The sequence below is a fragment of the Calliopsis andreniformis genome, chromosome 9, assembly GCF_051401765.1.
Source record: "Calliopsis andreniformis isolate RMS-2024a chromosome 9, iyCalAndr_principal, whole genome shotgun sequence".
Classification (NCBI taxonomy): Eukaryota; Metazoa; Arthropoda; class Insecta; order Hymenoptera; family Andrenidae; genus Calliopsis; species Calliopsis andreniformis.
Genome location: NC_135070.1, coordinates 16,073,246 through 16,094,708, shown reverse-complemented (window position 1 = coordinate 16,094,708; position 21,463 = coordinate 16,073,246). Strand labels below are relative to the sequence as shown.

Sequence of the window (21,463 nt, the reverse complement as noted above, 5' to 3'; positions counted from 1 at the left end):
CGATGATTTACGATTCTCGTTTAGTGTGGATACACAACGTTAGTGGAACGGAGGCTTTCCTGGAAGCTCTTAAATAATAGTTATTGGGATGCGCGAATATTTTATATTTCAAACTGAATTTACCGATTCTCGTAGATCTTCTTTCGGTGTAATTCAAATAACCGTGAAGGTAAAAATTTCACTAAAAACTGAGACATGAAACAACTGGTCTTTATACAACTTTAAGACCACTAATAATTAATTTATTGGGTAACCTGTGCTTCTGAAGCGTGTCATATCTACTAAATTAATTTTTTATGTTGGACCCTATGGTCAGGGGAACGATAATGCCCAATATCAAATTTCCTTGTCGAATGGAAGTAAACTAATTAATCAGCCCTTCTTTGCATCAAACAGAGAATCATTATGAATTCAATTTCATTATCGTTCCAGTATATTATACAATAGTAGTCCGGCAGACACCAAGTAAATCCAATAATTTAACGACGGACTTTGAGACTGGAATTTATACAATTTTATAACCACCATAATTCGTTTGGTCTCGCAATCAGATCCAAATGAAGATCCTCGCTGGTTAGTGGCCGACGTACAATCAAGCAGAGCTTTAATTGCGATCATTGCTAAGTACCGATGTTTACTTAACGAGATCGAGAGAGCCAAGCGAACGATTTCCTGCGTTCTGGTTTAACGATTTTTCGTTTCGAACGGAATTGCAAACGATCTCGTTACGCTGCGAGCACGCGTGTTGGCGTACGCTCGATGGCATAAACGACTTTTACGATCGTGAAATTTATATTGCTGCCAGGATGAAATTTTACGAGTTCTCGCGGTGTGTGTCTTACAAATTGCTTTTACCTCTCGGGCTCGTAATACCGGGGCCGTTTCTTTTCTATTTTCGTTTTCACCGGACGTCGGTTTGCTATTAATTAACGGTAATTAATCCCGTTGCGTGGAGCTTGATGGGAGGAAGATACATGCTAGACCTGTGACTTTCTTTTAGTTGAACGTCGTTGTGATATTGTCTGGCTATGACATTTATAGTTCCCTTACAATACATCGTGGTTGATTGGATGGCGCTTCAAGAAGAAACTCGTCAGCTTTATTCTCGAGGGAGTTATTTTTAGCGCCAACATGCTATAAAGTTCCAAAAACAACACAACAACTTTTAACGATACCAGCACTGTTCAGACAATTATTAAAATTAGAGCAAAAATGAACCTCAAGATATCTTAGCATTTAGGCACCCCAGGGAGCAGACAAGTTTGGACCTAAAAGATACAACGAGAGAACAAAACTTCGACTATAAAAACAAATTACCCAATCCTCCTTCATTAAGCATTCACATGCGTGACATTATCTAATATATGCAGTAATAAACGATATTCCCCGAATACTGCCGTCCAGTCGACCAAACCAGGTCCACACTTTACTCTCAATTGCAGCCATGAGATGCAATTTGAAGCAGTTCATCACGAAACCAGAGATTACCTTCAACATTGTAAATCGTATCAAAGGCCACAATATAACCCAAACGAAGCAACATTCTTTTCACATTAGAGCTCAATTGCCCTGTAATGTACGCACGTTACACCCAGGAAATCAAAAATTACCCAAGCAGGACTCTTTAACTCTTTACTCGGGATACCCCAGGTGGCCAGGAGCTGGATCAAGTGAATAGCTCCAGAAATGCTCGATTTCCGGGAGACACGCAACGATGGAACGCAGAACAACGTCCGAGATGGTGAACGGAGAGCAAGTAGCGTTCTCTGGAAACGAAATCCTTGCCCGTTAAAAGCGGTTCGGTTCGATCTACCGTGAACCGGCCGATACTGATTGGACAGTTAATATCTCACTCCGGTAGCCTGGCTGTTTGCATGTCTCGTGTGCGGCGCGCGAGGGATTGGAAAGGCGGCTTTATATATTCATTTCTCGCGAGTCTCGCGTGATGTATGAACGTATGTGGGAGCGGGTTGTTACGTCATCTTCAGCGGGAGCGATCGAGCGCAACGTGCAGCTGTGCCGTTCCTCTCGCAGCGCGCCGCGATACCCAATCGCAGCACGGACGAGCCTTTACACGTCGATTCATGTAAAATTGATATAGTCGAGATTAGTCCTGGCGCGAAACTCCCTCAGCGACCGAGTATGTGGAAACAGGCCTGAGGCGTCTGGACCTGAATCGAGTCGACAACGAGGCTGACAGTAGCTTGGGACAGTAGGCTTTCGTTTGTGGAATGAGAAGTTTCTGATGTCTTTGGTTTTGGAGGAGTTTTGCTTGATAGATGGAAGAGGGAAAATTGCTCTGGATTTTTTTTGGAGCATGGTAAAAACTGGATGAGTGCAGTGAAATGGGATTGAATATGTAGGAGGTGACAGTAAGATTACTAGATGGAATGCTTTTTTTATAAAATTCTTCGAAATTTTTTGGGAGCTTTATGGTAATATGCAAAGCGATTGAAAGAGTGTAGTTTGATATGTCGTATGAGATTGGTTTGTATTGCTCATTGGTAATTTTAGTGTTAACGTCTGTGTAATTACGACTGGAACTTCTTGGATGCTTTCAAACTGAAATCTGTGTTTCCCTTTCTACTACCATTACTCGCTGTTTATCCTCGTTGTTAAGTAATCACGTCTATTTGTTAATGGCAAACAAGGTTTGTCTGCAACCACTCAGGTTCTAATGCTTATTAAATATTGTAAGCCGAGAGGACAAATTCACAGAGATAGAACCTCATTACGCAAAACAATCGATTGCAAAAAGACTTCATTTTCAAACACATTTACTCTCTGAATAATTATTTAATTTTAACTTTCAAGATTTAAAAAAAAGGCTTAAGCGAAAAGTTATTCATAGTATGTTGTAAAAATAGTGTCTAGCTTCGCGCGTATGCAAAGATCAAAGGAAAGTGCATCGATTTCTCTCTCGCCATAGCAACGGCAGTCTTGGCTTGATTGAAAGAGAAGTATATGGTAAAAGGTGTCTGTGGAGCAAGGTGACAGCGACGCGTCAGCGCATTTGAGGAGCTACAAGCAATATCGGGCTGCTCGTACGGCACCGCTAATGAGACAGCTGCCCTTTTCGCCAACGAATCGCCCATTTCGCGAGTAATAAAGCCTACGCTGTGTCGTGGCGTTAACTGCAGCCGCGTCATAAGTACACGTGTGACATTTGAAGGAAAACGAGGCGATAATGACATTGTAAATTATCTCCGCTCGCAATGGGATTTGTGTAAAAACTTTAATTATTATTGTCGAGACGTAATTGGAAAAAAAGCGACACTTTCTTCAATGCAATTTTTACTGTCGTGATAAATTCTTTATTCCATCGTTTCATATGGAAAATATTCACGTCACTGTATTTTTTGTTGCGTTGTAGTTTGTTACTAGTAGAGGAAGAAACCCTTATTAATTTTAAGATTTCAATGCTAAAAAAAATAGAAAACTTGTATATAAGAGAATGAAAATTACTTTTCGGAATAAGACATAAGTAGATGCAGTATATCATTACAGCAGAAGATCGTAAAACATTCACATTTCACTGTCTGACGAGTGACGGTCGCATTCTACTGTCTATGTGATCAGCCGTCCACGTAAGAGAAATACATAAATCATCGTATGAATTTGTAGCCAGTAACATTTAAGACAACCGATTATATATCATATTTCATTCAAGCAACAGAAATTTATAAAATACCCTAACAAAACTAGTGATTTAAAGCCCTCCAAAACTCACTATCCACCCCAAACTAGATAATCACTCCACTCGATACCAGATATCACAATCCTGATCAGCAGATCCTACATAATTACAGTCCACACAAACTGCATCTACAAAACAGCTTATATCGCGGAAGAATCGCGAACAATCTTCACTTACGATCCGCCAAGCGATCGAGCCCGAGGACACAGGCAGGAAACGTGCCAATGAAGGTGGAACAGGAAAAGCCGTGCGAGAAGGGTAGTTAGCCAGAACAGGCAGCAGAAAAGAGGAAGAGCGTCCGAGGTAGGAGGATACCAGGGGTCGAGGGTTCACCGATCGTTCGTGTTATGATAGGCCGCGGGCCCAATGAAATCGCGCGAGGGGCGGCGAGGCGGAGGGGGCGCGAGCGAGAGGGTCTCGCGCGGAAATAGACAGAGTGAAAGAGGGACGAGCTCGCGTAGAATTAGGAGAAGAAAGGGAGACGCGGGGTGGAAAGGGAGAAATGAATGATAGGCGCGGAGGGGCGAGAGGGGTGAGGGGGGAGGAAGTTCTCGCGGGGTGGAAGAGAGAAAGTGAGGAGCGTGGAATGCGTCAAAAGAGAGAGAGAAAGAGATAGATGGTGAGTTAGAGATAAGGAGGGGAGAGGCATCGAGGCAGTTGGAGTGGGAGGGGTAAAAAAGTCAATCGGACCCCTCCATTACCATACGTTATTGGCCAGCTTCGGGCCGGTCAGTGTTTGCCATAACTCCAGATAAATAAACCCCAGGGGCAGATAAATCTGCGTGCGCGCCGCCGCGTGTATAATGCAAATGCAATCATGTCCGCGATCCACCGGTCCCACGGACCTTAAAACTTGAGACGTGGCCCCTTAAGAGCCTTGCCTATAAAGGGCACGCAACCGAACCGCAGGCGAATTTACAACTTCGGCTCCGAGCGACACGCTGCAACCCTGCGCGCGGACCAGCGGGCAAAGAGGGAGATCATGGGGAACAAGGAGCATAGCTGTTAGTAATTAAGATAAGGAGAGAACGATCGAAAGGGTGGAACTGCTGGAGATGTCGATTTCGGAGGATGTCAGTTTCGAGGCCACCGAATATCGAGAACCTAAATATGGGACTCTAAGAAAGCAACATTTGAGAAGAAACTAATATAGGAGAATATGATATAAAAAAGAAAAAATTGCATACTACATTTTAGTGTTTCAAGGCTAACATCGTTGCCTCATGTTGGTTTAGAGAAATCACCATTAGCATTGCACCTGGACCATTGGCAGTCTCGTCATGTTTTCGAGCCTAGGCCCCTAACTAAGGTAACGATAAGCTTGTTATAGCAACAGTACTAATCTCTTTTCTAAAGTACGTGTCGCCATGCGCAACGTAATGGCAATTTAGCACTCTGATGATGACACTATCGCCTAGAGCCACACCGTCACCTGTTACAAGACGCAACGATGGACCGAATAAATAGGACTGAGTATTCTTCATCTTTGTTAGTCAGTGGTCCATGAAGTATCTGTTGTCACGGATCAATTTCGCGATTAAAACAAATATCACGGATCGATTGATTTATCGCGATCAATGTTGAAAATGCACGCTCCTACAAGGCATCCTGGTTAGTGGTATATTAATGACGATCTTCCGCGAGGATGGTACAACATGCTCGAACGTTATGTACGCCATAATGACGAGAATAATGATCGTACTAATGCACATAATTAAGGATCGCGTCGATTCCATGCATGCTGGTGATAACATGTCGTTCGTGCATTAGATTCTGCGGCGTACAGGATCTCTGTGTACCGAGAATCGATATGCGCGACCACGAGAGATCATCCTTTATGCCTGAACATCGCGTGATAACAGGAACGTGTAACGCCATTTATCTTGAGTTTAGCGATTAGTTTCGGCGTTATCGGTATCTCGACGCCTTTATAGGATTTTGGTCCATCAACGATTCTAATTCATTTTTTTTCTGGATTAGTGATAAAGTTGCTGTTGTTACTACTACTATTACTATTATTATTAGTACTATAGTTTAATTACGTGGCCACTATTTTTTAATTGATATTGAAATTACTTCAAAAGCCGCATTCCCACATCTCCAATGCACCCTGCATTACGCATTGCACATGTGGGAAGGTGGCTGAAGTAAACCCTTCTCCGTGACTCAGCATAAACATTAATTACAAGGGTTCTAAACAAGGCATATACAATGTAGAATTGACGAAAATAACGAATGAAAATTGTTCATGAGTTAGCGGAGAGTAAAACGAAGGTGCTTAATCATTAGACCGAGAGCTTGAGCAGCAGGATAATTACATTATTCTTGATAAGATCTCGACTCAGCGTCCCGACATCAGCCGTCATTAACGCTACACGAAGAGTTAATTTTACGATTTGCTAACACCCCCTATCACCATGACGTTCGATCGCGCTTTCACTGAATCTATTTTTGCGATTGTCGCAGAGATGCAAATGGCAGTCTCCCACGTTTCATAGACTGCTCCCATCACGACGCTTCATTTTTTATGAAACAAATTCTTTCCGTCGCTACGTCCTACACTTCATTTGCATTTAAAGCTAGAGAAATTGCAAATTCGTACCTTTTAAGGATAGAAATTTCTTGCAGCATAGAATATTTGAACGATGCAGGATATTTCAGTAGATTTCTTACCTGAAACAGAAAAAATAGAAACTTGTTAGATAAATGAATACCATAACTAAAATTTAGAAATGAATCCTAGGTATGATAAAAAGATTTAGATCACAGAGTAATTCGAAATAAATTTCAAATTCCAGCTCAAGAATTTGAAGAAGTAGAAAGGAAAGAAGTTCTCTGGCTATCGATGGAATCGTCGTGCGAGGAATTTTCCAACGTTGTTTCCTCGAACTATCATCAAATGACTAGGATTCAAATTCATACGTTGCATAAGAAATTCCTACGAAAGGAAGAATGTTCATCGTGCAACCGGGAAATTCCGTGGAACGTCATTCGTGTTGCATGAAGAATGCATCTTCCTGTTGTGAATCTAAGAAACTACCGATAACTCATTCACCTCGGTGCAAGTAATCGCTAACTTTATAGTGGAAAATATATCCTATTACATTAACATGAAGTTGTAGTACTTTGCTGTACTCTATTGTATTCACTATACAATGTGATTTCTCTACAATGTGACATCTGTCGATTTGAAATAAAATTATTCCTCTGTAGTAATTTAGTCATTAAAATAAACTATAGTAGACTATTAGGTAATGTGTAATAGTATCGTAACATATTACTTAATTTCTCGACGTCTGCCATTCACACCATTGTCAATAGATCTAATCACACGATACATAACCGTAGGCCTCCTATCTCATTAATTAATTTCCATAGAGTTATCGATGAGTTCTGTACATGTTCACGCCGCATTTAAATCAGAGTACATTGAATCCTACGTAACTAGGAGTGGCAAATATGAAGAATGTCCAACGAGTGCTACCCACATCGCAATGTCTAATTAATAATCCATCGAGGATCGATATATCAAACACAATAATACTTAACCAATCCCCCAACACCGCCATAAGAAACGTCAACGGCACTCGGCACGCATTATTTTCCACGCGATAAAATCTCGACTTCCTCTGGCCTCTGCCACGGCCTCGAAATTTAATTTAAAGCCTAGCCAGCTTTTCGATTAATTTCATAGCCGACAAGCCCGGGCGAAGCTCCCCCTCGACGCAGAACACATTCTAAACCGATGTAACGATATTTCGAGAACCATTAGGCGAGGAGCTCTCTTCACGAGCGGGCCCAGGAGATAAACGAGGTACACGGGCGCAGCGAACGCTGGAGGGAAAGAGAGGGTGAGAAAGAGAGGGAGCTGTGCAGCATTAAATTGGGATTAGCCGTTGGTAGAGATGGCTGTAAGTACCAGGAGGTTGAAGATCAGCACGGCGACAAAGCTGAGCCTTTGGTAACCCCTGATGGGCACTGCGGCACCGTGGACGTGAAAGAGAAGACAACCAGTATCAAGATCGCGACGTGTGTGGCCGCCTTTAAGGATCGCTCGAAACGCGCCACACTCTGATCATTCGAGCACTCGACGCGGCGAGGGACCTTAAAAAGCCCCTCAAACGTTGATCTGAACTCCTGAAAATGTTATTACTCCGATGGTGCTAGCTTCTTTATAAACCGTATAATACTATTCCGAGTGGTTTATTAATGTTGGCAGCACAGAAAAATTCTAATCTGCGAAACATAAATGCGCAGCCAGGCGTGATGATGGATTCGTTCTCTTTCCTCAGAGTGACACCTGTAATTGAATTTCTGATCGCCTATTTCGATTTCTTGAAAATGAATATTAATTGAGGCTACTGGAGATTGTAACACGTTTGAGTTTCATCATTGGCGTTGCTTCCACCCAGTTGCAAGGGAACTTCGTCCAAGCCTGCCTAACCCATTGCGACCAAACAGTATTAACAGGAGCAGCCAGAGGACCGTCAGGATCAGCCTCCCAATTTCCAGAAGGGTCGACTGGACCACCGCTCCTTTTCATCGGACTTCCGAGCGCGCGTGCACGTGCATTCCATCGTCCAATCCTCATAACTTCCTAATAACCCGAGCCAGGGCTCGCGGTGCTCCGATATTTCATTCGAGTCAGAAGGAATTCGGCTGTTGAACGCGGACGGAAAAGTGAGCAGCATTAATGCAGATCGCTGCTGGGACGTTGCATCGTGGAATATAACGACGTGGAGGGGGTGAGGGGAAGGGGGTAGAGCCCCCGGCGCGATTAATGCCGATTAAAAAGGCAAAAGTCCCGCCTCTGATCATTACGCCGATGGAACCGACTGGCAATTCCCTGCTCGAAGTAAGGTAGCCGTCGCTATCCCTCTTATTCCGCTCCTTTTTTTGCTTTTCACCTTTCTCCCCCCCTTCTCGGGCCCCCGTGCCCCCCTTTCACCTCTTTCTCTGCCTCCCTGTACGCCATGTTCAATTCGATGCCTCCGTCCTTCTCCCTTCGCCCTACGTCCCCTTTTTCTTCCACTCACGATGATCTCGGGACCTGGTCGCCGCTGGGTCCCTCCAGGGCCGAGTAATTACTTCTAGTCCGGCGCTGAACTTCCCCGGCGGTTCGATAGCCAAACTTATAATTTAATGGTTAATTATATAAGGAGTCCCCCCGCGATTCGGCGGAGCCACTGGGCGGACACGGTGACGTGCAGGAATTCCTCTCGCTCGACCGTGCACACGGGACTCGTTTTCCCGGACCTGTCTCCCCGATGCGCTCGGAGGCTCAAATTGAGAGTGCTGGCGGTAGCGGATCGGGGGGTTGGGGCCTGAGTGCTACTCGAGAAGGGCTGGGTTGGGGACGAAATTTGGGAAATGTGATAGAGACAAATTTAGATTGGAGGAGACGAGATGGACCATATGGATTTTGTTGTGAACTCTGTAATAATAGTGGATGGTGTTAGGACAGTAGTGATGTAAGCTGAGAAGCTAGGAACAATAAAGAATTTTTTATTCTATTAAGACTTATATCGATTTCCTAAGAAGCTTACCGAAAGACTAGAATAAACTATCTTCATAGGCTCTCGATTTTTGCCTGCTTCCATTAACCAAATTATTTCAAAGTTCCCTCTACGAAAAGCTATGATTTTCTATATCCATGTACCTAAGCAGCTATTTGAACCTTAAGGTATACCTTGGAAAACCTAGGGGATTCAATAAGACAGCATTCAGAATCCTCATCAACACTGTATCAAAAAGGAAACCCAAATCACCGGTGCCTTCCGAGCAGTAGTCCATTTAAAAGAGCATCTTCGAACGATCAAGCACTAAATGATTCTTGAGCACTTAGGGTTCTCAGAAATTACAAGCTCCTGAAGTCGGCTACAGGCAATGGAGCTATATTCCCCGAAGAAGGGTAGAACGAAAATTGTCTAAAATCGACGGCGAGTAATCAAGTCGCGGCAAGTGTGCTCAACGTTGTAGTACAGGTACACGTATGGCCAATCTAGCCAGCCATAATTTTTGAATCGACCACGGCTGATTGATATGTATAGCACCGACAGCGTGTATACGGTCTGAATATTGATAAGCCGCGAGCGGATAGGTGGCACGAATATCTAACTCGATGCTGGAACGTGTTCGAGCTCGCATTCCCCAGAACTCGGCTGACGCTTTTCCAGCGACTTTTACCAGAAGCCGGCTGACAATGACGGAGTATCGGTCGCGAAACGTATCGTGCGTGACGCTGCGGGTCCTTCAAGGCGGAAATCGTCTGGGAAAGAAACCGTTCGGCTGAGTCACGGTTAATAAAATTGCCCCGAAACCGAGGCGAGTCACGAACCGATGAATTGGTGGAATAAAGTTAGTAGCTTGAGAACGCTTTCATTGTATTTCGTGGATCCTTCCTGTTTGGAGGGATATAAATAGGATAGATCTGTGCCAAGACTGTGCTAAGTCTGTATTATTGTTTGAGTTAAATGTGGATTAGATCTAGGCTGGGTGTGAGATTTGGGTTAGTTTTGGAATAGATCTGTAGTATATATGACGCAGGTTTAGATAAAGTATAATTTAGATTTGGATTTGAAGTAGGTATAGGTGACGTCTGATAGAGTCTTAAACAAGCAACAAACTTATGCATTTAAAAATACAAAGTAGTAGGAAAAATTCTGACGTCTACTTAATCTAGTCAAGACTCGCTACCATACCAATTACCTGTCTTAACAATATCTGAGGCAACCTCTCATTCGAGAATTAAAAAACCAAGTAACTGTACCTAGGAAAGTAAAGGACCTAATTGACAATTATGAGGAGAAGAGGCCCAAAGTGGATCAAAGCGATTATGAAGGATCGAGGACTGGTTGATACGCATCTGTCCACAGAGTAAGGTAATAACTAGACTCACGAAGGAGGACCATGGTGGGTGTAGCCAGGAGGTGTCCAGCAACACGACCGAAAGATTCCACGGTGAACCTGCAAGTCGTTCCGCGTCCTCGCACACTAGGCGTGTTCCTTCTTGGCCGATAGACGCCTGGAGCTATTCTCCAATGAACTTCTTACTCGATTTTTGCCCGTCTGGATTGTCCATCAAACCGTGTCGATGGAATGGATTCTTGGTTACGGTTCGGAGCAGTTCACTCTATTTTTTACATATTTGCATACTTTTGAAACGAACGCAAGAAAAAGCATGAAAGTAAATAATTAAAGTTCTCTAAATTTTTTACTCTTCTAAATCCTATGTGTGACAGAGTTAACTTAACTGAAAGTTGTTTTCGAGACCCCTTGATTGTCATGTTTATGTCTACCATATCTGTCTTAAAATAGGTTAAAATAAGCAAGGGTCTCATCCTGCAGATCGCACACTCGATTCCACCGTCATCACGACAACAGGTTCCATTCTCATCGAGGACTTCAGAAGCTGCTCGCGGAACACTCGATCACGCGACGATATCATCGTTTCGTGTAACTCCTGCCGCCTGAGAACACTAAACAGAACACAGTGCTCGTTTCACCTAGCAGCTCCCATGGGAACGTCTAATCAGCATATAGTTCTCGTCACTCTCCTAATAATTACACCGACTTCGAATACTTCATCACCTGTCTGGCCCTCTGGGATTTATCTCGAGGGGAAACCGAGGAACAGTTTCACGGACACTGCGCCGACTGTTTAACGAGCCTTTCATAGTTCCGTGATTTCCACTTAATAACTCAATTAAACGTATTAACCTGACAGGAGAAGGCACGAGCTCGGCTGGATGATTTAACGAGATCCTGAAAGAGGTCGAGGCGAGAGCCGTCGTCAAGGATCCTGGTACAAATAACATCTTTTGTGACTCGGAGTGATCGATCTTTCCTTCAGACTACGCAAGTAGCTTTTATCTGGCGATCTATGTATGCGATACTATCTCAACTCTTGCATTCTAAGTGAAACCAACTCCAAACTTGCTCTCACTTATGTTAAAGAATAATCACTGAGAACTCTAGAGTCCTGGTGCTACAACCCAGCAATAACTCGTTCCCAAAAATAAACTACCACGCACGTCGAACACCGACGACAATCATTACGAAGCATCAAAATGACACGTTCAACTGGCAACACGCTAAAGGAACGAGCGAATCCAATTAATCGTCCCCGAAGGGAAGCCTCGAATCCTGGCGCAGCAAGAGGGATGTTCGCGTGGAAACGAGCGGCCACGGTCGCCAGCCGGAGACCGACTGTTATTTCAGCGTTATGAATAATGCATTCGCGATTGGCACCGCAGATACCGAACGAGTACATATAATTACGATCGGTCGGTGATAATTGCGAGGAACGCGAGGAGAGATTCTGTGATTCGGGGTTGAGCAACGCGTTCACCGACGGCCTGAACCTGCGACGACTCCGGACGCGGGCGACCTATGGCACGCACGAGCAATTATTTTCGTTAGAGCATTTGAACGGGACTAAATCGGTTCCAGCAGGGAGCAAATTGCACGTTCCACGTCCGCGCGACTCGCTCGAGATCTAAGCCTGGCGTCCGAGCGTACACGCTGGTCGGTGGAATGCGCTTTCGTGACGGTTTTATCTGATTCCGCGGTGGTAGCCGGTGATTATGAATTATGCAATTGTCTGCGGGACTCTCCGTCCGTTTTGGGGGAGCACGAGTCTGATGCAACGGGAGGCCAATTTGCTAATTATTAGGCGCCTGTGGCGGGATTTACTCTAGCACGGTAGCTGGCAATTGGTGTGCAAGTAGGGTGGGTGGGTGTCTTGTGGGTTCAGGTGGGGTCACTGTGGCAGCTGTGTAATTGGGAAGACGTAAGGTGAGACAGAAACTACTTTGGGGTCTTAGGAATTAAAGTAACTTAAAACTATCTTAGAATAAAAGTCTCATATTCAGAGCATCTAAGCTTACAGAAATGATGAAGAATAGAGAATTTAATTTTACGTAGCTAGGCTTTTGTAAGTGGAACTACTTTACAGTACTTTCTTATGTGATGAGGTAAATACCTTCTGGGCTCCTATAGGCACTTTAGTAACATGAATCCAAGGGGATCCTCAGACGTTCGTGAAAAGATAATGAAGAAAGATCACGTGGTGTCCGAATAAATGGAGGGGCAGTTAAATGGGAAGCCGAAATGCCCTAATTGTCGATACGGAGACCCCCTATTGGCCTGCCAGTACGTATAATTACGTGAGAATGACTCGACGCGACGGGGCAGAGCTCCTCAGGCTCTTATCGCTCCGTGGCCTGAGCCCTCTTCGATCAGCCTGAAGTCATTTAATCCCATGACAACGTCGAGAGGTTCTGACCTCTGGCTCCAGTAAGGTATCCGAGTCATTTTGCAGATCATACTGGTTTCCTCAGCCGCTCCGAGCCCTACGAAAGGGGAACAGCCCCTAATGTTCGATTCTAGCGATCGCGGTGTTCTTATACATCGCGATATCGATGTTATTAATTCCCTTCAGCGATCATGCGAGCTGTGAGTAAGCAGGAAACCGGTCGACTCTGAAATTAATGGTATCTGAAGCGTACGGATGATTGGATACATTGTAGCAGTGCGGATCTTAAGGAACCACAATGGGGACTTTTAAAAGCGCTGTAGCTTGGTAATAGTCTCTGATAGTGTCGGTTATTGTTACACAATGCGTAGAATGATTGAGTGTTTGGGGATTGGATTTGCATCCATCCTTTTTGGTATATTAATTAACGAGAATGGTACTAAACTTGGGACACTTACAATTAGAGCTAATCAGTGTTAAAATAGATGAGATACAGAACTATACAACTGAAATCGATAACTATTGAATTTACATCTCTTGGCACCTAGATCGCTTAGATTTCTCAATTCTAAATCCCCATTACTCATATTAATCCTCACCGAGATCACAAAGAAAGAACGATGAATCAAAATTGATGAGTAACCTCAGTCAATTAGATCGATACTCCACGTGAATCCTCCAAATCCTTCATTACAACCCATTTAATGAGCCACTTACGAACAGTTACACCAATCTAATTCAACAGCTTAAAGGATTCATCAGTCAATATCAACTCGGACAGAACTCCGTCACAGTTCAGTCACCAGCTCAGTAATTAAAATCCGCTATGTCGGCAGAAGCACAAAATGTTGAAAGCATGATAGGGAGGCTATCAGCTTCTTTAATGAAGCAATTAAAAACAGTTACTTCAATTCAGCTAGAAAGTCCTAGGGAATTAGCACACCGAGGAAGGTCTAGATTTCCATCCTGAAGGAATGCTAAAAGAACTGCTCGAGCTGGCACAAATGCGAGGAGAGACTGGCTAAGGCGTACACCAAAGCCACGTGGCGTGCGCGCTTCTGTGATTGCAGAGTTCGACCCGTCATTACGTGACCTCACCATGGCCTTTTCGCGAGAGGCCTTCGAGGATCGGACCGACGATGCACGTGCATACACAGCGATACTGATCCACGTAATATCCGAGGGGTACTGGAACCAGTGTTCCAGATCGCGCGAAATAGAAATTTGCTTGTAGTCTACTCACTCCGAGATCGATACAAAAATCTGTTCATGTAGTTTTAACCCTGAAAACCCAACTGTAAGTAAATTATTATATACATATCCATAGTCAAGTAACACTAATTTATAGGAAATGAAATGAATAACAGTCTGGTCCTCAATGATGGAGGATTTTATTCAACGTGTCCATAAATAAAAATTCAATACAAATTGGCCGCACAGATGCACGGGCACTCCCCTTAATCAGCAGAGGGCCACTTGAATAATTTCCCCGCACCGCCGTCAAGGGGCGCCATTTTTCCGCGCCAGGTTCGACTGCTGGTCCTTTTTAAAGGATTCGAGGACGCGAACATAACGAATGACCCGGAATTCCTGCGAGAGAGAAAAAAGGGATCGAGGAGGGGCTGGGTGCAACACGACTACTGCACCACCAGAGCGAGTGCATTTATTTTGCCGGTTTCCATGGGTTTCGACCTTAAAAGCGTACCGAAGGAACCGACTTCGCGGATATCCTATCTCGCGAAGGGATCTCGTCGAGGATTTTTGCCGCCTGCGCCAGCAGGAATGCGTTTACGCGCTCCTGCCTTCGAGTAAATCTCGTTAAAGGCTTCCCCGCGGATCTGGGGGAAAAGAATATCCGCGTACATACTATATGCATAACAATTTCGCACGAGGTTTCATGGGCCAGCTGAAAGGGAAATCCGACGGCGGAGATGGTAATCTGATGTTGCGTTATCGGCGGCGCTGCGAGCAGAGATTGCCAGCCTCCCTCGCTCTCGCGTAATTTAGTGTGCAACGGTTGCCGATGGGGATATCGAAAAGTACACGTGTAATGCAGGATTAATGTGTTTATGGAGGATGGTGCCTCCTTCTGAACGCCTAGAATTGTACATGGGTTAAATAGTGAATTATGAGAGCAGCTAGTGATGATGACTTACTGAGCTGTTGTGATTGTTGGGTGATCGAATTCATGAAAGAGAGTCAGAAATCTATGAATGACTAGATTTGTTAATTTGGGCTACAATTTTTCATAGATACCATCATTATGTTTAGGAAACACTAGCTTCCTAGGGATTCAACTTTAATTCCCATTTGGGAATCTGATTTCTTCCCCAAAGCTGGAGTATACATCAAAGAATTGCTTTCCAGAAGACACTATAGTCTTCAGAATATTCTAAACACAGGCCACGAGAGATTCTCAAAAAAATCCTCGACCACGAATCCCTTTCAGCTGCTGCCCCACAGGGCGCGCATCACGTCTTCACGATTATAATTACGTGGCCAGCATCCAGCGTAATTGCATAGCGAACAATACCTAGTAGCAAAGACCAGTGAACCGAGGTGAGTCCGTGAAGCATCATAGCCGTGGTCGGTCTCGCTCATGCGAGAAAGGAAAAATTAATTTCGTGACCTCGTTCAGGAAGAACCTGCCACGTCGGAGGCGGAGGTTGGGGTCTCCGAAGGTGGATGAAGAGGAGTAAAGAGAGTCGGGAGCTCCCACAGGGGTTGACCCCGTGACCCTATCAGCCGGGCCTCTCTCAGGTATTGTTTATAACGCTGAACCGTACACCGACTACGAGACGGCCATTGTTTCTCGAGGACCCCATTGTCTACGAGCCTCTCTTCGCTTCTTCGCTGCCCGCCACGGTGCCGCAATTTACAGAGATATAAGCCTGGGACCTAATTATCGCCGGGTAATTGCTCAATTCAGATCGGACGGGACATCAATAAGACGGCACCTGTAACCCTTTCGTAGAAATCCGCGGCTCGCGGTAATTAGAGGAGCGTGAATCTTCAGTGAAAAATGAAGTCCACCTGGCGAGAGCTAGCCTTTCAGGCCGGAGAGGATGAACTACATGGACGAGGAAATCTGCTCTGATGGACGGCTGTTCGAAGGCTACCAGTGTGGAGAGTTCTGTGAGGATACTTTGTTTCAAAGGTACGTGGATTAACAAATGGCTGGTAATTAGTGGTTACGAAAATGAAGAATTCAATACTGTAGATAATTTTGACCAAATCAGTACAGAAATAAAGTCGAGATGGGTTAGGCAGTTAGATGAAGGTTCTACAGATTCTGAAATTGATAAAATGGCAGAACAATTACAAGATTTGCCGAATTGTTACTAAAGTTATTCAAGCCTTCTAAGAACAGACCAGAAGCTTTCCAATAACAACCTCTTCCAAAGTCTCTATTAAACAAATACTCCTCTGAAAGTCCCATTTCAATCTCAATTACGAGTATACTTCTACAAACATCATCAGCTTCATCCTTAACGTGAAACCTGTCACCACTAAACTCATTCTCGAAGTGAAATCTGACATCGCCTGCCAGTGAGCCCACAAGGAAGCCTCAACCGCGACGATTAGCACAATAGAAAACCCGCCCTGGGTGAATTTTTCCAAACATCAATTTCTCTCGATGCTCGACGTGCGACAGTGCGTGAAATTAGAAACAACACGAGGACATGCGTGTCCATGCGCATCGGTCATCGAAGTCGTAATCACAGTGATCGAACAAACGTCAGAAAAGTGCCGGAGGTCGACCACTCGTACTCTCATATTCCTTCGAGACAAAACCACATCCTGCTCTTCCTCCCCCTCACGTTATGTCTTATTCCTCTCTGCTCTACATCTCCCACTGTTCTGGATCTAAGCGACAAATCTACGGTGCTCGCGCCAACTTTCAACGCGCGAGGAATCACCGCATCGCGACTCGAGCGTTCCAGCCAGATTCACCGTTTTGCAACAGTCGACCAATCTAAATCAGCGGAGAAAACCTGCCCACCTCTATCTTTTCCTCTAATGAAAGGCCTCCTCGTGCACAGGGAAAACAGAGCAGCGAAGCGAGCACAGCAAAAATCTGCGTACGGATCATCGACGACATAATCACTGTGATCGACATAACGTCGGCGAGAGTAGAGACTCCGGTGTTCCTCGAGGACAAATCGCGTCCTTCTTCAACGTTCATCCCCCGAGATAGGGGAACGAACGTCCCCCTCCGCCTATCGCGTTTTTCATGGCCTTGCTCGAGCAGCGTCCATCCAACCGGACAGGATCATCTTCTTGGCGCGAGGCGGTGCTTCAGCGGAGCTCCGAGACTGCCGTCGCGGCCTACCTCTAATGACAATGTAGATGTGGATCAAGGTAATGATAATGCGTGACTGAGAATGGCGGAGGGATTCACGGCTATGAGCGCATCCGTGCGTAAATCGCGAACAGGATGACGGCTGGGCTGCTGACGTGTCGCGAGGATAGTTTTTGAGCTGATAGCTTTCTTTAAATTTCTTTCCTGGGCGATGATTGCTAGATAAGTTGTGCTGGGATCGAAGAGGCAATGAAAAGTGTGTAATCTAGAGATCGGTGGTAGATGTCTCGGTTGATGAAGAAGTATGCTTAAGCCTTCTTGGTTTTAATCTTTTGATGAAAATAGCACTTTCTGATCTTTGGAGTTATGCTAAGGTTGAACTGTATTTGTAGAGGTGTTAGTGTTTTTAGAGACATTAATCCTTGTTTAAGTATTAGACACCTGTACGGTTTGCAACATGTTTTCTTTGACGAAGTACCTGAGAAACTGCTTCCTCGTGAGGGCTTCCTCAAGCTGGCTAATGGCTGATCTGAAATCTAGTCCGGTGAATACTAAACCAGATTTTCAGGATTTCAAGGAGTATTTACACTCATTCGAAAACAAACCTAAGCACTAAAATTCAACTCGCCACCTCGGCGTTACTAAATTAAGCGTCGCATGTATATTCATCGAAAGTTCACTGTTTCCGAAGCCAAACGAATCTCACGAATTCTCTAGCAGGAGAGGATGCAAATCAATCGTGAAAAAGTCAAGAGACAGCTCGACAGATCCTACAAGATAAAATTGAATTTCGAGCCGAAAGGTCGTCCGTGCAGCGATCCACGGTGTTCTGTTACGTAAAACGAGCTGGTTCGGCGTCTCGCCGCTCGGAATCAATCAATTCCAGCTCACGAAGGATGCATCCAGCGACGCTGATCCAATTTTCATCCTCGCGGAATTCCGCGTTGCGTCAACGTTCCACGACCCCGCGGAGCGGAGCCATTAACCCTAGTAGGAGCGAACGCAAGTTGTGGCTAGGACTGCGCTTTTAGCGTAATTGCGGTGAAAGTTCAGCGCGTGAAGACACAGGAAACACGGGACCGCGAACCGCGTCGGAGATGACTAGATCCCCTCTGTTTCTCTGCATCGCCGTTCCTCGTTTTTAATTGCTATCGTTCCAATTCCGAGACACGTTTTCACCATCTGTCTTCTGGCTTCGGGGAATACGCTGTTCCGTGAAAAGCAGTCGAGCCATTCCTTGTATTGGTACTGCTCGAAAGGGAAGGAAGGTCTTCTGAGAATGCTCTTGATTAGAGGACACTGTGAATTGTGCTTTGAGGAAGAAGAACTAGAAACCTTGGCTCAATTCTTGGTACGTAGTCACATTGATGGAAAATAGACCATTTTGAGATGTGTAGATTTCTGGTTCAACTTGAAAATAGTTCGTAACAGAGAGTCTGCTTCTCACGAGAGAGAACACCTGTTACCAATCAGAATCACCTCTCCACAAATCCCAAATCGTTAAAACCCAATTAGATTTAGAATAATTCTCGCAGCGACTCGGCGAGTCATAAGTTCACGAAGCGTAACAGATGCTGACATTAACCGTGGATCATTTTCTCTTAGCTCATGCAGCAATGGATTCCTTATTACCCATTAAGATCAATCACTGTTTTTATTAGCTCGCAGGATAGACAGAGCCGTCGAGATTTTCAACGAGCGACAAAAGGGGTGGCCGACCCGCTGACTTTACTCCGATGCCGTTCAATATCCTCTTTGGCTTTTCTACGTTCTCTCGCGCCGCTTTACGCGCGTCGTCTATTACGCGGCAATAAGCGCGGCATGCTTTTTGCCGCGGATACGGCTCGATTAAGTTTTTCGCGTTATGCAAACAGTTGGGGGTGGATAGGTTGCCTCATGCGGTAGCTGCTCACACTTTTTGCTTCACGCTGCGATATTATATGGTACACGGGCAGAGTTTGGTGCGAATCGTTTAATGAAATCCTAGCTGTCTTCGTGCTCGTAAGTACGCTCATTATGAAATGAGTCACTGACTACACTTCTTATTACTGAAGTTCTGAGATGAGTGACACACAGCTCTTTGCAATCTCTGAAGTGGAAGGGAGATCTGTGTCTATTCTGAGAACTGAGATGGTTGAGGATGTCCTTGTTTCTAAGGAGAATGAAGTGTCAGACACTCTGTCACCTTTTTATGTTTAAGACGTACTGTATAATTGAGATATAATATTTTTCACAATTTTGGGACTTTGAATTACCATAATTGTAGCTTAGCCTGAAACTAGTGAGTCCCAAAAAATAGTGTTCCAAATAATACCAATTAGAATACTTAAAAGTAGGATTATCGACTCTAGGTACGTACTAAGAAGAAGTGAAAACGATCTCTAGCAAGAACCAATAAAGTATCGAAGCTATAGAATCCATACCTATTCATCCAGCAATTGAATATCTTCAGCCAATTCAATCGCTCCATCAAATTGATACCACGCTAGCAAATACAACTAAACTCCATGCACAGTACTCCCTAATCTCAAGCAAGCTGAAGCGAAAGCAACACCAGCCCAGTAAGTCTCGCCAGATCCACCCAAATCTGATCAGCGCGTAAGCGAGCCCGCGAGGAACTTGCATACCCATCAAATCGGTTCTTGAAATCCGTCTTTCCGGTAATAACCACCTTTTTCAAGGATCCTTGATCCTTGGAGCCACCTGGTACACACCGATTTACCATCCTCCTAGTCCCTTGCCAGTATCATCCTCCTCTAACGTCTTCGTCGGACTCTGGCATTCCTCCAGCGCCGTAGCAGCGGCTTCGACTCCGAGAGATCTCTCCAAACGGCCCGGGGCGGTGTTTCAGGAGAGGTGAAACTGGCAGGATTTTACAGGAGGATGGTAGAGCCGGACGCACGCGCCGGGGGCAACCAGAGGCTCGCGCTCTGTAATCACTTTTCTCTCTTTCTTCTCTTCTTCCTCCTCGGCCTCCTCCCTCATCTTCCTCTGCCTCCTCTATCCTACGAAACGCACACGTGTGCTCGCGTAGAGGGGGCTGTCGTCCACTCACACAGTCGTCGTCCAGCGTAGTGCACATGCCAAGTCTGACTGAAGGTACGAGGTCCTGCGACCGTGTAGGTGAGCCCAGACACGCACGCGCGCGTTGGCTACGCGGAGGATCCTGAAGCTGCACGACACGCTCACGCGTCCTGCTCTGCCAGCCACACATCTGCGTAATTGTCCCCGCCGGCAGCATCTGACCGAACGCTCTGTCAGACATGGCTCTTATCGTACAGGCTCGTTCAAAAATGCTGTGGCTCTGTTTTGAGTGGACGTGCTCGCTCGTCTGGAGAGGACTGGTTCGATCTTTTATGCTGCGGTTCAAGTGGGGGCATACTCTCGTAGAACGTTTTAAAGGCTTTGTGTTTTAGTATTGCAGTTAACGATGGAGTTAGTGAGGGAATTGAAAAGAGGAATGTCGTATCTTCTGTAGAGGAAATTCAATTTTCCAGCATCATACTTTATCACTGTACTGTCTGAGATTGCCTCAATAATTAGGGTACTTAAATTAATTGGAACATTAATTGTTTGCTGTCCCTATTATCCGAGGATACAGTTATTTGGTGCAACAGGAAGAAGAATGTAGTAGAAGTAGAGCATCGATTGAGATTTGAAGTATACATATTTTTGTGGGAGTCTATCGAAAGGAGCAGAATTAGTAATTAGTAGGATACTTTGGGCTTAGGTCTCATCTTATATCGACAGTCAATCGTGGTCCTACTATATATTTTGTTGGTATCAATGGATAAACACCTACGGCAGCTAAAAACTCATTTCCTTCTTTCCTATCGGCCAGACGTTCAATAGAATCTTTGATCCATTAAACCATAACATTATCGCGAATTCAATGAAACTCACGTAGGAGTGTTCTATCACGTTCTACGGGGAGTGGAATCTGTTGCAGAAGATTTATCAGGTTGTTATGCCCGCATTTATCTACTAGGATAGTAGATAATTTAATCCTACGTACAGAGGTGTAATATTCTGATTACATATTGTGATCCAGAGCGTGGGCAGCTGGTGGGATGTATCTAATTGATAGTTTCAAACAAATTTACAAGCTACTGAATAGATTGCAGATGCAGAGACCCAAGCGAGCACGATAAGCGGGCATCAGATTGTTAAGTACAATCAGCATTATTGCAGGAGACAGGAGTATACA

The 21,463-nt window shown here is 44.8% G+C and overlaps 2 protein-coding genes across 2 annotated transcripts in view; both read right to left on the bottom strand.

The window, feature by feature from the left end:
* The window catches only part of LOC143183829 (uncharacterized), a 118,594-nt gene that overhangs the window by 16,222 nt on the left and 80,909 nt on the right, over positions 1-21,463 (bottom strand). The window lies entirely within an intron of this gene.
* Positions 6,300-20,521, bottom strand: LOC143184146 (uncharacterized). The gene is made up of 2 exons (XM_076386180.1): positions 19,928-20,521; positions 6,300-6,370 (listed from the first exon to the last, which is right to left on the bottom strand). Exon 1 carries the CDS (start codon positions 20,519-20,521, stop codon positions 20,003-20,005), a length of 519 nt encoding a protein of 172 aa, XP_076242295.1. The 3' UTR covers positions 6,300-6,370; positions 19,928-20,002.

What these genes read in the sequence shown, in the direction of transcription:
- LOC143184146 (XM_076386180.1), bottom strand. Translation starts at nt 20,521, where the DNA reads ATGTCTGACAGAGCGTTCGGTCAGATGCTGCCGGCGGGGACAATTACG.